This window comes from Engystomops pustulosus, chromosome 7, assembly GCF_040894005.1.
Source record: "Engystomops pustulosus chromosome 7, aEngPut4.maternal, whole genome shotgun sequence".
NCBI classification, from domain to species: Eukaryota; Metazoa; Chordata; class Amphibia; order Anura; family Leptodactylidae; genus Engystomops; species Engystomops pustulosus.
Window position 1 is genome coordinate 181,088,742 of NC_092417.1, and position 15,115 is coordinate 181,103,856.

Here is a 15,115-nt window from a genome sequence, read left to right on the forward strand (position 1 = left end):
TGGCACCCCACAGACAGAGGGACCCAGAACATTGTTGGACATACTCGGCTTATACTCGAGTATATACGGTAATAGTAAACTACAAAATTCTCCATCTGACTGCACTTTAAATGGTTAACGTTCCAGAAGAATAACGCAACCCAAATAACATGAAATACATAACATTCTGTCAGTTTTGTTGGATCAGGTCTATAAATGTCTATGGTTACATTTATTTATATCCAACTGAATGTGGTGACACGACCTTACATGAAACCCTCTGATTAGCATTAGATGTTCTCTCAAACCCAATATATCATCTTATTTTCTATGCAGAATTATAATACATATCATGTGGAGACTTAGAACAATCTCTTCATTCATGTTACAATAATTTATAAATAATTTTGTTAAAAAGGAAAGTTTAGAAAATAATCTATACATGTCATATCTATCTATCTATCTATCTATCTATCTATCTATCTATCTATCTATCTCCTATCTATCTATCTATCTATCTATCTATCTCCTATCTATCTATCTATCTATCTATCTATCTATCTATCTATCTATCTATCTATCTATCTATCTCCTATCTATTCCTATCTATCTCATTCATGTTGACTATCAAGCTAATTATTCAAAATATATTTTCTTGTATTAAGTTCAGGCTTAAAAATAATTATAAAGCATTTTGGGAGGAATATACATCCCAGCAGCCCAGCGTTAGAGGTCAGGATGGCAAATATCTCCACGGCCACCATGTATTTCCCTCTGGTGCTGAGATAAGCCGGGATCATGGCGATCCAGACACTGCAGAACACCAGCATGCTGAAGGTGATGTACTTGGCCTCATTAAAACTGTCCGGTAATGTCCTGGCTAAGAAAGCTGTAATAAAACTAACCGCAGCCAGAACCCCCATATAACCCAGGACAGAGTAGAACCAAAGATCTGACCCTTCATTACACTGAACTACGACCTTCTCCTTATAAGAGTGTGTGTCCAGCTCCTGGAAGGGAGGAGAGAGGGTCACCCAACTCATACAGAGGACAACCTGGACCGAGGAGCAGATCAGGAGCACACAATTAGGGAGTCTCACTCCAGTCCATGTTCTCCACACACTTCCAGGCCTGGTGGCTTTGAAGGCGATGTAAACCATGATGGTCTTGGCCAACAATGAGGAGATGGACACTGAGAGGAATATTCCAGTAGAGATCTGACGTAACATGCAGGTTATATCCACAGGACGACCGAGGAACAAGAAGACACAGAGGAAGCTCAGCATGATGGAGACCAGGAGAACAAAGCTCAGGTTCTTGTTATTGGCTCTCACTATGGGGGTGTTATGATAAAAAACAAAAATTAAAAGTAATAGAACAGTCATAATACAGAAGAAAAGTGATAAACAAGAAAGAGTGATGGAAATGATATCCTCAGCATAAGATAAATATTCTAAGTCTTTCAATACGCAGGATGTTCTGTTCTCATTGGGCCACGAATCTTCTGGACATTTCATGCAATCTTTACTATCTGTAAAAGAGAAAATAAAAATAAAAGTTAAGGATTATCTTCACATTTTTCCATATGTATAATGCACTAGAGATTTTGTAAGCCAGGGGGAAACTCAACAGTTTTGCTGTAAAAAAAGTCAAAAGTTCATAAAACATATACAGTAATGTAAATTGTATATTCTGAAATAGTAACATTAAAAATAGAACTCACTGCCTAAAAAACAATCCCTCATACATCCCTAGATGAATGTATTGATCTCTGATGCATTTATATTAAAAAAAAAAATCAATGTTAAACCTTGAAGATCCAGATTTACTCTTTTTGCATTTCCATTTTCACTAATTTTTATTTTTCCATGTAAGGAGCTGTAGGAGGGCTTGTTTTCTGCCTAACACATTGCACTTCCTAGTGATAACGATGTGCAGTGAAAATGTAGAAAAACGTATATGCAGCATTTTCATGTTCACAGCTTTTTCGGCTTTCACTGAGACCTCCGAGTGACACCTCTGGTTTATTCCTTCCGTCGCTGCAATGGCAGGAATATCAAACTTATAGAGATTTTTTTATGCTTTAATAGATTTTTTTATTTTTTCTTATTAACTTTTGTGCAAAAAAAATGTTTTCATTTTTCCATATTCTGACACAAATTTTCCATGCTTTGGTGTACGGACCAGTCTATAATGTCATTTTTTGTGGGAAGTGAAGCTGCTTTCATTGCCACCATGTCGTGGAATGTAACCCTGAGGAATGTCTGCGACGTAACACGCAGGCTGCCTCCAGCCATAAGCTTGAGACGATGGGGCTTATTTACTTAGGGTTCGAGGAATGCAGGATTTTTGAAATTTTCAGGATTTGCACCACTGTGACAGCTATTTAGAAAGGGATTGTTTCGCATGCATTTGGCACATCGGCGCCGGCTTTCATACGACACAAATTGGCAGATGGGCCGTCGGTCGATCTGACTGATTCGGACTGAGCACAGGATTTAATATTCAAATTGTGTTGCAAACAATGCACTTACATGCACCAGGAAGAAGAAGGTGAACTCCGGGGACCTGAGCGGGGAAGCGACACATGCAGGATATCGGGCGCAGGATCTTAGTGACTCCCCGCACAGCGCATTATACACGGACAATGCACTTACATGCACCAGGAAGAAGAAGGTGAACTCCAGGGACCTGAGCGGGGAAGCAACACATGCAGGATATCGGGCGCACGATCTTAGTGACTCCCCGCACAGCCCATTAAACACGGACAATGCACTTACATGCACCAGGAAGAAGAAGGTGAACTCCGGGGACCTGAGCGGGGAAGCCACACATGCAGGATATCGGGCGCAGGATCTTAGTGACTCCCCGCACAGCACATTATACACGGACAATGCACTTACATGCACCAGGAAGAAGAAGGTGAACTCCAGGGACCTGAGTGGGGAAGCGACACATGCAGGATATCGGGCGCAGGATCTTAGTGACTCCCCGCACAGCCCATTAAACACGGACAATGCACTTACATGCACCAGGAAGAAGAAGGTGAACTCCGGGAACCTGAGCGGGGAAGCCACACATGCAGGATATCGGATGCACGATCTTAGTGATTTCCCGCACAGCACATTATACACGGACAATGCACTTACATGCACCAGAAAGAAGAAGGTGAACTCCAGGGACCTGAGTGGGGAAGCGACACATGCAGGATATCGGGCGCAGGATCTTAGTGACTCCTCTCACAGCGCATTATACACAGACAATGCACTTACATGCACCAGGAAGAAGAAGGTGAACTCCAGGGACCTGAGCGGGGAAGCGACACATGCAGGATATCGGGCGCACGATCTTAGTGACTCCCCGCACAGCCCATTATACACGGACAATGCACTTACATGCACAAGGAAGAAGAAGGTGAACTCAGGGGACCTGAGCGGGGAAGTGACACATGCAGGATATCGGGTGCAGGATCTTAGTGACTCCCCGCACAGCGCATTATACATGCACAATGCACTTACATGCACTAGGAAGAAGAAGGCAAACTCCGGCGGACCTGAGCGAGGAAGCGACACATGCAGGATATCGAGCGCAGGATCTTAGTGACTCCCCGTACAGCGCATTATACACGGAAAATGCACTTACATGCACCAGGAAGAAGAAGGTGAACTCTGGGGACCTGAGCGGGGAAGCGACACATGCAGGATATCGGGTGCAGGATCCTAGAGACTCCCCGCACAGCGCATTATACATGGACAATGCACTTACATGCACAAGGAAGAAGAAGGAGAACCCAGGGGACTTGAGCGGGGAAGCGACACATGCACGATATCAGGCGCAGGATCTTATTGACTCCCTGCACAGCGCATTATACAAGGACAATGCACTTACATGCACCAGGAAGAAGAAGGTGAACTCCGGGGACCTTAGCGGGGAAGCGACACATGCAGGATATCGGACACACGATCTTAGTGACTCCCCGCACAGCGCATTATACACGGACAATGCACTTACATGCACCAGGAAGAAGAAAGTGAACTCCAGGGACCTGAGTGGGGAAGCGACACATGCAGGATATCGGGCGCATGATCTTAGTGACTCCCCGCACAGCCCATTATACACGGACAATGCACTTACATGCACCAGGAAGAAGAAGGTGAACTCCGGGAACCTGAGCGGGGAAGTGACACATGCAGGATATCGGGCGCAGGATCTTTGTGACTCCCCGCACAGCGCATTATACATGCACAATGCACTTACATGCACCAGGAAGAAGAAGGCGAACTCCGGCGCACCTTAGCGGGGAAGCGACACATGCAGGATATTGGGCGCAGGATCTTAGTGACTCCCCGCACAGCGCATTATACACGGACAATGCACTTACATGCACCAGGAAGAGGAAGGTGAACTCCGGGGACCTGAGTGGGGAGGCGCCACATGCAGGATATCGGGCGCAGGATGTTAGAGACTCCCCGCACAGCACATTATACACGGACAATGCACTTACATGCACAGGGAAAAAGAAGGTGAACTCCGGGGACCTGAGCGGGGAAGCGACACATGCAGGATATCGGACGCACAATCTTAGGGCATTATAAACAAACAATGCCCTTCGGGTGAGCTCCTTCGGCTGGGACTTTCAGACAGCTTGATAAATCTGCCCCATTATGTTTTTTTCTACCAGTCTCTCACTTGACTTTACTGATGGCTGAATGTGGACCTTTGTTATCAGCTCAGGTCCTTGCATTTTTGACACTTTTTCAACATTTTTTAAATGTTTTTATATCTGATGCGTGTCATCAATTTGTCTGTATTATGTGTAATACAATTGTAAGCTTTTTGAGCCCATATGCACTAGCTTTTGCTTTTCTACTACTATACAACCTTTTGATAACTTTTTATAAAATTCTAAATGGTCAAAAAATAGCATTTTGGACATTTAAGTTTTTAAATGTTAAAAGATCGGGACTTTTGAAACATAGTGATACCTAACATGTATATGATTTTATTTGTTTATTTCTTATTATCAGTTCTAGTGAAAGGGAGCGATTTGAAGTTTTACTTTTGTTATTTATATTTTAATTTTATTACTATTTTTCTCCCTTTCTTACTATTTTTCAGACCCCCTAACTGTATTTTAACTTTTAAAGGGTCTAATCATTTCTAGCATATTTCCCGGGTGTCCCTGTTATCCACATTTAGGATCACAGACACACCCATGCCCCACTCCGTGGTGGCACCCACGCTCATTTACCTCTCCATGCTCATGTTCCCATTACGCACCAGCATGTGCATCCCTGCTCACTAGGGCGCACGCACGGCAATCACGGATTTATAGGGCCAGCACGCCGCTGATCGGCGCTGGCCACTTCTGGTGTTTCTCCCAGCAACCACTGCCGGATCATAGTGCTTATTGCTTATGAGAAAGCTTCCTTCTGCGTTCTTTGTTCCTGTTCGTATCTCCCGTTGTAACCCTGGACCTGACCTAGCATCTCAGCTGCCTGTTCTAACTATCTGCCTGTTCCTGACTCCGAGACTGCCTTGTGTTCCTGGACCCCGACCTTGGCTGCCACCATGGGAAGTCGCACCTGTGGAACGACCTTGCGGCAGGATCTGGAAAAGATCGATTGCCACTTAGATTCCCGTCCCAGGTGTCAGGTTGTGTGATCATCCGTGGTGGTCCATGGGGTTCATTGACCCTGAGCCCAGACTATTCATATATATAATTTTTTACACATGACCTGTCATGTGTAGACAATAGATGGTCCATCAGATCTACCTGACGTATTAGATATTTCCCCTTCTGCACATGGGGCACATTGGTAACAGCAAAGGTGTATGTCAGAACCTGTCACTTTCCTCTCTCCAGGTAAACATCTTGGTGAGCATCGAGAGATGGGGATCTGCAGAAAGCAGACAAGATTCATATACAAGTTCTCCATCATGATTACGACTGCCGTCTTTCCACATTCCCCCCTGGCATGAAATATTCCAGTAATAAGGATAGAAATCCTCCCACAACTCACTTCTTCTCCATTATTTTTCCACATTATATTTTTTGTATGAACCCAAATTGTCAAGCCGTCCATTGAGCTTATTTTGTAGCCTCCAACCGTATTTAGGATCAACCCATTCGTTACAATAACATTTTTAACGATGTAGGCGATTTCTGTTTGTCCTTCGTCAGAGTTCCCTTGAAGTTGCATCCCGGAATCATTCAGCTGCATCATTGATTGTAGATAACGGTGGACCTTCCATAAAGAAAATTAGTTAGTAAAATTATTTTTAATATAGTCGAAGTCATAAAATTAATAACTTTTTGCCATTTTACTGACATGGCCCATTTTAAAAATCTGACACAAGGTTATAACATTGAAAAGCTTTAACTTCCAGATGATATTGAGTTTTTACTCATTAAAGATTGGGCAAATTTATTAAGACTGGAATTAAAAACCACTGCTTCTCCCGTATTTACTATATGGCTCCAGCCTCTTAGTAAATGGGGAGCAAACTCCCCCAGTTTGGAACTAAGACCAGGTCTGATGTGGTTGAGTTTCCTGCTATAGCCTAGGCTAGTTTTCTTGCAGAGTCTATAGTTCAAGCCCATGGCCAACCCATGCCTGTCACACTCCCTGCCCACACCCTGCCCTGAGATGCCCAAACTGGGGTACGGGTCCAGTAAAGAGGTGGAGATTTATGTGCCATTTCATTTAAAGCATATTCGCCCCTCCCCTCAAAAAACAAAAGCGTGTTGCAAACTGCGACTAAGCACTACCACTCCCTTTAGATGAAGTTCCAGACTTCTAAAGTTTCTGAGAAAATGCAACTGTGACGCAAACACATAATAAATACATGTGCAAGCTTAATAAACCTCAATAGCTTTTTCCGTGCAAATATAGACAAAAAACTGTTGCAGACACAATAATATATCTCGGCTAATAAACCGTGGCAGCCTCTTCGCAACCACAGCAATGAGCTAGTTTGAGCAAAGCTGTGATTGGCTAGTTTAAACATGTGACCTTTCTGTATAATAGGCAAGGTCACATGTCCGGGCACCTTTACAGACAGTAGTCAGGGCTAGGGAGAGGCTGCTGATTTTGATTGTGGAAAAAAAAACTATGTACTAGTACTGTAAAGCGAGCAATAAACAAGAAAGATAAAGCATTAAAGCTACTAAAGCAAGAAGGTAGCGATGAGGCATAACAGGATTGTAGAGAGGAAAATAAATCTTGTAAAAAACATATAAAGGCAACAAAAGTGGAAACTGAAAGTAATATTACCAAGAAAATAAAAAAAATAATCCCAAAATAAACCCTAACTGGAGATTTTACGTTGAATTGCTAGGGATATCCATAAAGACACGGGACTAAAAGAAATATTCTTAGTCCCCTCTCTTCTTTTTTTCCAGCAACCACCACACCTTTAACAACTTGTTGTCTGTAGTGCACTGAGGCCACCATCAAAAAATAGCATCTCACCTGACCATGTACTTGTGCTACAATCACAGCAGGTACATAAGATCATGGGGACATTTCCTTGCAGGTCTTCTAATGTGATATACCTTATTTTGTGTGAGCAGTGTCCAACCACAGGCCGTGACCCCAATAGGAAAAATCGCCCAGTAGCCGCACATTTCTCCAGAGTGGACCACACTATAAAGGGTTTGTCAATTACTGCTTTAATGAAACATTGTAAGACACAGAGAAAAAATGGGAGTATAAATTTATGCAGAGAGTTAACTCCTTACAAAGTGGTCATAATATTCATGCCAGGTTCATGAGCCCATGACCTAGAGGCCACAAGCATATAAGAGCCAGAGCTCTCTTGTAACAGGTTTTTAGTCTGTTTATTACTATAATGTCATAAATAAGATGTAGATGGAGACCATTGAGGATCCTCTGGGTGTAGAGGATGTCCCCTGTCTATGGTGATGGTAGAACCTTCACTCCTCTAGGTGTAGAGGATGCCCCCTGTCTATGGTGATTGTAGAACCTCCTCTTCTCTAGGTGTAGAGGATGCCCTCTGTCTATGGTGATGGTAGAACCTCCTCTCCTCTAGGTGTAGAGGATGCCCCTTGTCTATGGTGATGGTAGAAACCCCTCTCCTCTTGGTGTAGAGGATGTCATCTGTCTATGGTGATGGTAGAACCTCCTCTCCTCTAGGTGTAGAGGAAGCCCCTTGTCTATGGTGATGGTAGAACCTTCACTCCTCTAGGTGTAGAGGATGCCCCCTGTCTATGGTGATTGTAGAACCTCCTCTTCTCTAGGTGTAGAGGATGCCCTCTGTCTATGGTGATTGTAGAACCTCCTCTTCTCTAGGTGTAGAGGATGGCCTCTGTCTATGGTGATGGTAGAACCTCCTCTCCTCTAGGTGTAGAGGATGCCCCTTGTCTATGGTGATGGTAGAAACCCCTCTCCTCTTGGTGTAGAGGATGTCATCTGTCTATGGTGATGGTAGAACCTCCTCTCCTCTAGGTGTAGAGGAAGCCCCTTGTCTATGGTGATGGTAGAACCTTCACTCCTCTAGGTGTAGAGGATGCCCCTTGTCTATGGTGTTGGTAGAACCTCCTTTCCTTTAGGTGTAGAGGATGCCCCCTGTCTATTGTGATGGTAGAACCTCCTCTCCTCTAGGTGTAGAGGATGCCACCTGTCTATGGTGATGGTAGAACCTTCATTCCTCTAGGTGTAGAGAATGCCCCTTGTCTATGGTGATGGTAGAACCTTCACTCCTCTAGGTGTAGAGGATACCCCCTGTTTTTAGTGATAATAGATGCACCACTCCTCTAGGTGTAGAGGATGCCCACTGTCTATGGTGATTGTAGAACCTCCTCTCCTCTAGGTGTAGAGGATGTCCCTGTTGATTTTGATGACAGAAACATTTCTCCTCTAGGCGTAAAGGATAGCCGCTGTCTGGGGTGATGATAGAAACCAATACTTCTAGGTGTACTGGATTCTATAATGATGATAAAACCTCCTCTTTCTGTGGTGTAGAGAATGCACTACATGTATGGTAAAGGTAACACCTCCTCTACCATTTCTTATCTCTGTATGGAACATTTAAAATCTTAAAATCCATATTCATTGAATTTAAAATTCAAATCTCTCAAATATTGAAGAAGTTACACCACAGTAAGAGGAAGGGTTTGTTGGTTTCCCGAAAAAAATTTTCCCGATGTTCGGACCGGCTTGATAAACCCAAATTTCGACAAACCAGCTAATCAGATTGCCAATCATCTATCCAGGAGAGATAAGAGCATTGAGGTTATTTGTAGAATATTTCTATAGATTCACCTTGTGTGGAGGATAATGCATCTGATGGTCTGTTTGGTGGCCATGAGAGATGGACATATTTTGTAAGGCAGTAGCCAGGGACTGGACAGCCTGATACATACTTAAAGTGTTGTCATACAACATGCACTTAAATAATTGTAACCACGGTTCTGTTCCTTTACATTTTTTAAGGCGCGTTTGATGTGCATGTTCATACTTTTCATTTTTTAACTTTGATGCAGTTGAGCAATTAAACAATTCAATAGAAACATCTCGAAGTAGAAGGTCCTCAGGATTCTTCAAGACAGAGGAATTCACTAAGTAACTTTCCAGGTCTATAACTTTCCCTTGGTCCAGGGTAAAAGATAAACTGAGATTAACTACCGGCATATTATCAAACTTGTTAAAGAAAGAAAGTGGAGAGAAGTTTGGATTTAATATGAAGGTTCTGTCCTCTATCACATCTGCGAGTCTACTGAGAATACTTAGTATATGATTAGAATGAGTTCCACATAATATAATGATCTTGGCAGAAGACTTCCTTATCTTCTCCCTGTATATTTCTTCCTTTTCCTTTTCTAAATATTTGAATGGATGTCCACATTGTAAGACAAAGTCCACACAGATGCCACGACTGGCGAGAAGATCTGTCAGTAATCGTGTCTCTCTATCCCCAGCCTCATCCTCCGAGGCGATAATTCCAACCCAGTTCCATCCAATGTACTCAATAAAATGAGATATGACGGAATAAGTTGCGTTGTCATCAGGAACGGTCCGGAAAAAATACGGGAACAGATTCCTATCACTCAGCAATGTGTCTGTAGCTCCATAACTGATCTGTATTGTTAAAAAAGGACATTTATTATCAGTGATATGTAGAGATGAGCGAGCACTAAAATGCTCGGGTGCTCGTTATTCGAGACGAACTTTTCCCGATGCTTGAGTGTTCGTCTCGAATAACGAGCCCCATTGAAGTCAATAGGAAACTCGAGCATTTTTCACTGAAAGAACAGATTGAAAGAACACTAAAGAAGAACACATTGCAGATGTTTGCAGTTGTTTTCACTGAAATAACACATTGAAAGAACACAGTGAAGAACACATTGCAGTGTTCTTTCTGTGGTGTTGGTCCTGCTCCAGCCCCGCTCTGCTCCAGCCTCCATTTCAGCCCCCGCTCCGATCCTCCATGCCCGCTCCAGCCCCACTCCAATCCTCCATGCCCGCTCCAGCCCTGCTCCGTGATGCCCGCTCCAGCCCTGCTCCGTGATGCCTGCTCCAGCCCCGCTCCGTGATGCCTGCTCCAGCCCTGCTCCGTGATGCCTGCTCCAGTCCCGCTCTGTGATGCCTACTCCACCCCCGCTCCACTTCAGCCTCCGCTCCTGCATGCCTGATCCAGCGGCGCTCGTGTCTGCTAAGTGAGCAGATGTTCCGAACATCTGCAATCTGTTCTTCACTGTGTTTTTCACTGTGTTCTTCACTTAATTGATCCTGTGTTTACTGTGTTCACTGTTTTAATTGTATTCTTCACTGTTCTTCACTGTCTTTTCTTAATTAAATGCTCGATCTCGAGCAGGGGAAATACTCATCCGAGCAACGAGCCGTTCCGAGTACTCTAATACTCGAACGAGCATCAAGCTCGGACGGGTATACTCGCTCATCTCTAGTGATATGGAATAAGAACATCATCAATGTACGAGGGCGGTTCAATAAGTACCTGTCTTTTCAAAAAAAAAAATTTATTTTTCACCATAGTCCCCTCATAGAAAGATACACTTCTCCCAACGTTACAGCCATTTTTTTAACCTCTTTAAAAAATAGGATTTGTCGAACTCTCCAAAATACGACTCTGTCTCGGCAATGACTTCCTCGTTTGAGCTAAACTTTTTTCCTGTGACCCATTTCTTCAGGGAACAAGAAAAAGTTGCATGGAGCCAGAACGGGTGTATACTGGGGGTACATTATCGTAGTGAAACAGCACCTTCATTTTTTCCAAATGCGGCCGCCAACTTATCATGTAAAATATTAATTGTCGTTCTGGTCGACACCCCTACGACCTCTGCTACTTCACGCACTTTCTTTCGTCGATCAGCGGGTATCATGTCATCGACTTTTTGAATAATTTCCTCAGAAACCACGTCTGCCGGGCGTCCTGGTCGCCCATCATCAACAACAGATGTTTGCCCATGTTTAAATTCCTTGAACCAATATCTAACTGTAGTCATAGATGGCAAAGTGTCCCCCTAAACAGCATCCAAATTTGCTTTTATCTCCTCACATTTTTTCCCATCCAAAATTAAAAGGCGAATTACCGAACGATACTGCTCTTTATTCATCTTACCGAAAATCACCAAACACCTTTTACTCAAATGGCTGCCAAATCCAAACCAACCAATCAATCAGTCTGCAATTTGTTTTGCCGTTGTAACACCAACTTCCCTCAGGAACGCCCTATGTCGTCAAACACTTATTGAACCGCTCTATATAAGGGGTTATTATTTTTCTGCATTCTGACTTTATTCATTGTTGGAAAATTACCACTGTAGATGTAAATGTTATTGTTCATCAGGTTTGGCTCATAATACACTTCTTAGATAATTCTGTGTCTGCGCATGTGCCAGAGAATAAAACTGATAATAGCAGGTGTAAATTTGCACTATAGAAAGCTAATATGATAAAATTTGGTGATCCAAAGGAAGCTCCTCCCACTAAACCCCCCTCACCTAAACGGCAAAATACATAAGAATTCTGTTATTTTCTGTTTTTGCCTGAACTATAAGGCTTTATGTATAATCTCTTTCTTGCACGGCTCATGTATCTGTAATCTGATAATTGACATTGATCGCTTGGGAATAGTGTAGGCAAGAGAGAAAATTCCAAGTACTCTGGAATCCGTTGTAATGTTAGAGAAATATCCCTTAGCTCTGATGTGATGTTGGTCCAAATCATTGTATAGTACGAGCTGCTCAGTGAACCACTCAGACCCTCATGTGTTTGAGCATTCCACTTTATTTAGGTAGCAGAAAGAGTTTTTATAGGTGCAGGTCCTGTGCTCTAGCTACTTTATCAGGTACTGGAACTAAAACAGATACTTGGTTATGCAGGAAAATGTTTCTGCAGGTTTTGGACATCCTACCAATTCTCTATGACACCTCTGAACAACCTTAGGGAAGTATATGTTCATCCATGGGGCAATTCTATAAAACAACCTCAGTAGTTAATCCCTAGAGCTGTCATCAATTATATTACTCCCAATAGAGATTTTTACTTTAGTCTCTAGAAAAGGTGGACTAACATATTCCTCGATCCCTGGCTGTAGTTTTTACAGTTGCTTTAGTTACAGGATAGTGTTCAGATTACCCAGAAAAGAGGTCCACACACACAAGCACATGTTCATAGCTACTTACCTTTGGCAGCTGTACTTTGCCAAAGCAGCTTCGGAGTGTATATATGAGGGTTTTCACTACTCTCCCTACATTGTACTAAGCATATATAAACATATTTGTGTAAATGGACAGTAGCAAAAGTGAATCTAAGTGATACTCAATACTTATCCACCCGGAGCATATAGAGTCTTAGACTGGTGTCTCAACCTGTGGGTGCACTGAACCATCATAGGGTAAGGGGGCATTGGCAGACATTGCTTGTCACCTCTTTGCTGTAGTCCACCCTCCATCCATGGGTCCCAGTTTTCCTCCAGTCTTGCTTCCTCACCCGTGTAGCCGGTTTCTATAAAGATAGAAGTATAGATAACCCTACTAGGACAGCGAGGGTCACGGACTGTACTGATCCAGGCTCCTTTCCCCTAGGCTTTCTGGTAACCAGTATGGTCACTTCATGTATTGGAGCTTTATAGGTTTTACCTTCTAGGATGGACCTTTATTGTAACACTAAAACCTCTATCAGCTATTTCTAAGTCTCATAGTTGTTGATGAACTTACTAGATCACGTCAGGAATAGAGATGAGCGAACATACTCGTCCGAGCTTGATGCTCGTTCGAGCATTAGCGTACTCGAAACTGCTCGTTTCTCGGACGAGTATTTCGCCCGCTCGAGAAAATGGCATCTCCCGCCGTTTTGCTTTTTGGCTGCCAGAAACAGAGCCAATCACAAGCCAGGAGACTCTGCACTCCACCCAGCATAACGTGGTACCCTTACACGTCGATAGCAGTGGTTGGCTGGCCAGATCAGGTGACCCTGCCTGCGCTGCTCGGATCATTCTCTGTCTGGATGCCGCTAGGGAGAGAGCTGCTGCTGGTCAGGGAAAGCGTTAGGCTGTTCTATTAGAATAGTGTTCGGCAGGAGTGATTCTACAAGAACCCAACAGCCCTTCTTAGGGCTACAATAACGTTTTATTTTACTTTTTTTTGTTTTCTTGTGGCTGGGCTTGCTGGCATTAGTAGTGCAGCTAGTACCATATTGTGAGGAATTTGCAGGGAGACTTGCTACCATTGTATTTAGCTCTTAGTGACACACATATCCATCTCAAACACCGAAGTGGGACAATTTATTAGGGGTTTGATTTCAATTAGGCACAGTCTGCCATTTACTTTTTATTTTACGTTTATTTTTTGTTAACTCAGCGTCATCTCATCTGGCATAGCAGTGTGCTTTCATAGTTGGCTAGAAAATAGCCATAGGAGAATCCAAACGGCTTACTTAGGCCTACAATAGCGTTATATAGTTGATTTTTGGCTGATTTGCTGGTGGCTGGCCTTGCTGTAGTGCATCTACTACCATATTGTGAGGAATTTGCAGTGAGACTTGGGACCGTTGTGTTTAGCGCTTAGTGACGCACATATCCATCTCAAACACCAAAGTGGGACAATTTATTAGGGGTTTGATTTCAATTAGGCACAGTCTGCCAGTTTCTTTTTATTTTACGTTTATTTTTTGATAACTCAGCGTCATCTCATCTGGCATAGCAGTGTGCTTTCATAGTTGGCTAGAAAATAGCCATAGCAATAGGATAGCATCGTTTGGTTTTAAAAACAAAAAAACACAAAAAAAAAACAAAAAAAAACACAAAAAAAAAAAAAATTTACAGTTATAACTTTCATTTTCAAAATGTTTAACCCGAGGGCTAGGGGTAGAGGACGAGGGCGGGGACTTGGGCGTCCAACTACTGCAGGGGTCATAGGCCGTGGTCCTGGGCGGGGTGAGACACCACCTGCTGATGAGGGAGCAGGGGAACGCCGCAGAGCTACACTCCCTAGGTTCATGTCTGAAGTTACTGGGTAGAGCACTGTTGAGGCCAGAACAGTGCGAACAGGTGATGTCGTGGATTGCCGACAATGCTTCTAGCAATTTGTCCACCAGTCAGTCTTCCACGCAGTCCACCCATGTCACTGAAATCGGCACTCCTCCAGCTCCTGCACCTCAGCCTCCTTCCCCCCAGTCTGCCCCCTCCCAGGAAAATTTGGCATTTGAACCGCCATACTCTGAAGAACTGTTTTCTGGACCCTTCCCACAGTCACAAGCCACTTGTCCGGTTGCTGCTGAGCTCTTTTCTGATGCCCAGGTTTTACACCGGTCGCAGTCTGTGGGTCATGATGACCTTCTTGACGTAGTGGAAGAAGTGTGTAAAGAGGTGTCCGACGATGAGGAGACACGGTTGTCAGACAGTGGTGAAGATGTTGTCAGGGCAGGAAGTCCGAGGGGGGAGCAAACTGAGGGATCGGAGGATGATGAGGTGACAGACCCAAGCTGGGTTGATAGGCCGGGTGAACACAGTGCTTTTGAGACGGAGGCGAGTCCTATAGCAGAACAGGTTGAAAGAGGCAGTGGTGGGGCCAGACGGAGAGGCAGGGCCAGAGCTGGTGCATCAGCACCAAATGTTGCCCGTAGTCAAGCTCCCGTGGCGAGGGATAGAT

At 43.7% G+C, this 15,115-nt stretch overlaps 1 protein-coding gene across 1 annotated transcript in view; it reads right to left on the minus strand.

Moving 5' to 3' along the window:
- Positions 1 to 611: 611 nt before the first annotated feature.
- Positions 612 to 15,115, minus strand: part of LOC140070292 (vomeronasal type-2 receptor 26-like) — a 35,555-nt gene continuing 21,051 nt past the window's right edge. The window contains exons 3-6 of the mRNA XM_072116645.1: positions 9,267 to 10,082; positions 6,090 to 6,227; positions 5,756 to 5,879; positions 612 to 1,510 (exon numbers count right to left, since the gene is read on the minus strand). Coding sequence (XP_071972746.1) covers positions 612 to 1,510; positions 5,756 to 5,879; positions 6,090 to 6,227; positions 9,267 to 10,082 — 1,977 coding nt within the window. The remainder of the gene's footprint in view (positions 1,511 to 5,755; positions 5,880 to 6,089; positions 6,228 to 9,266; positions 10,083 to 15,115) is intronic.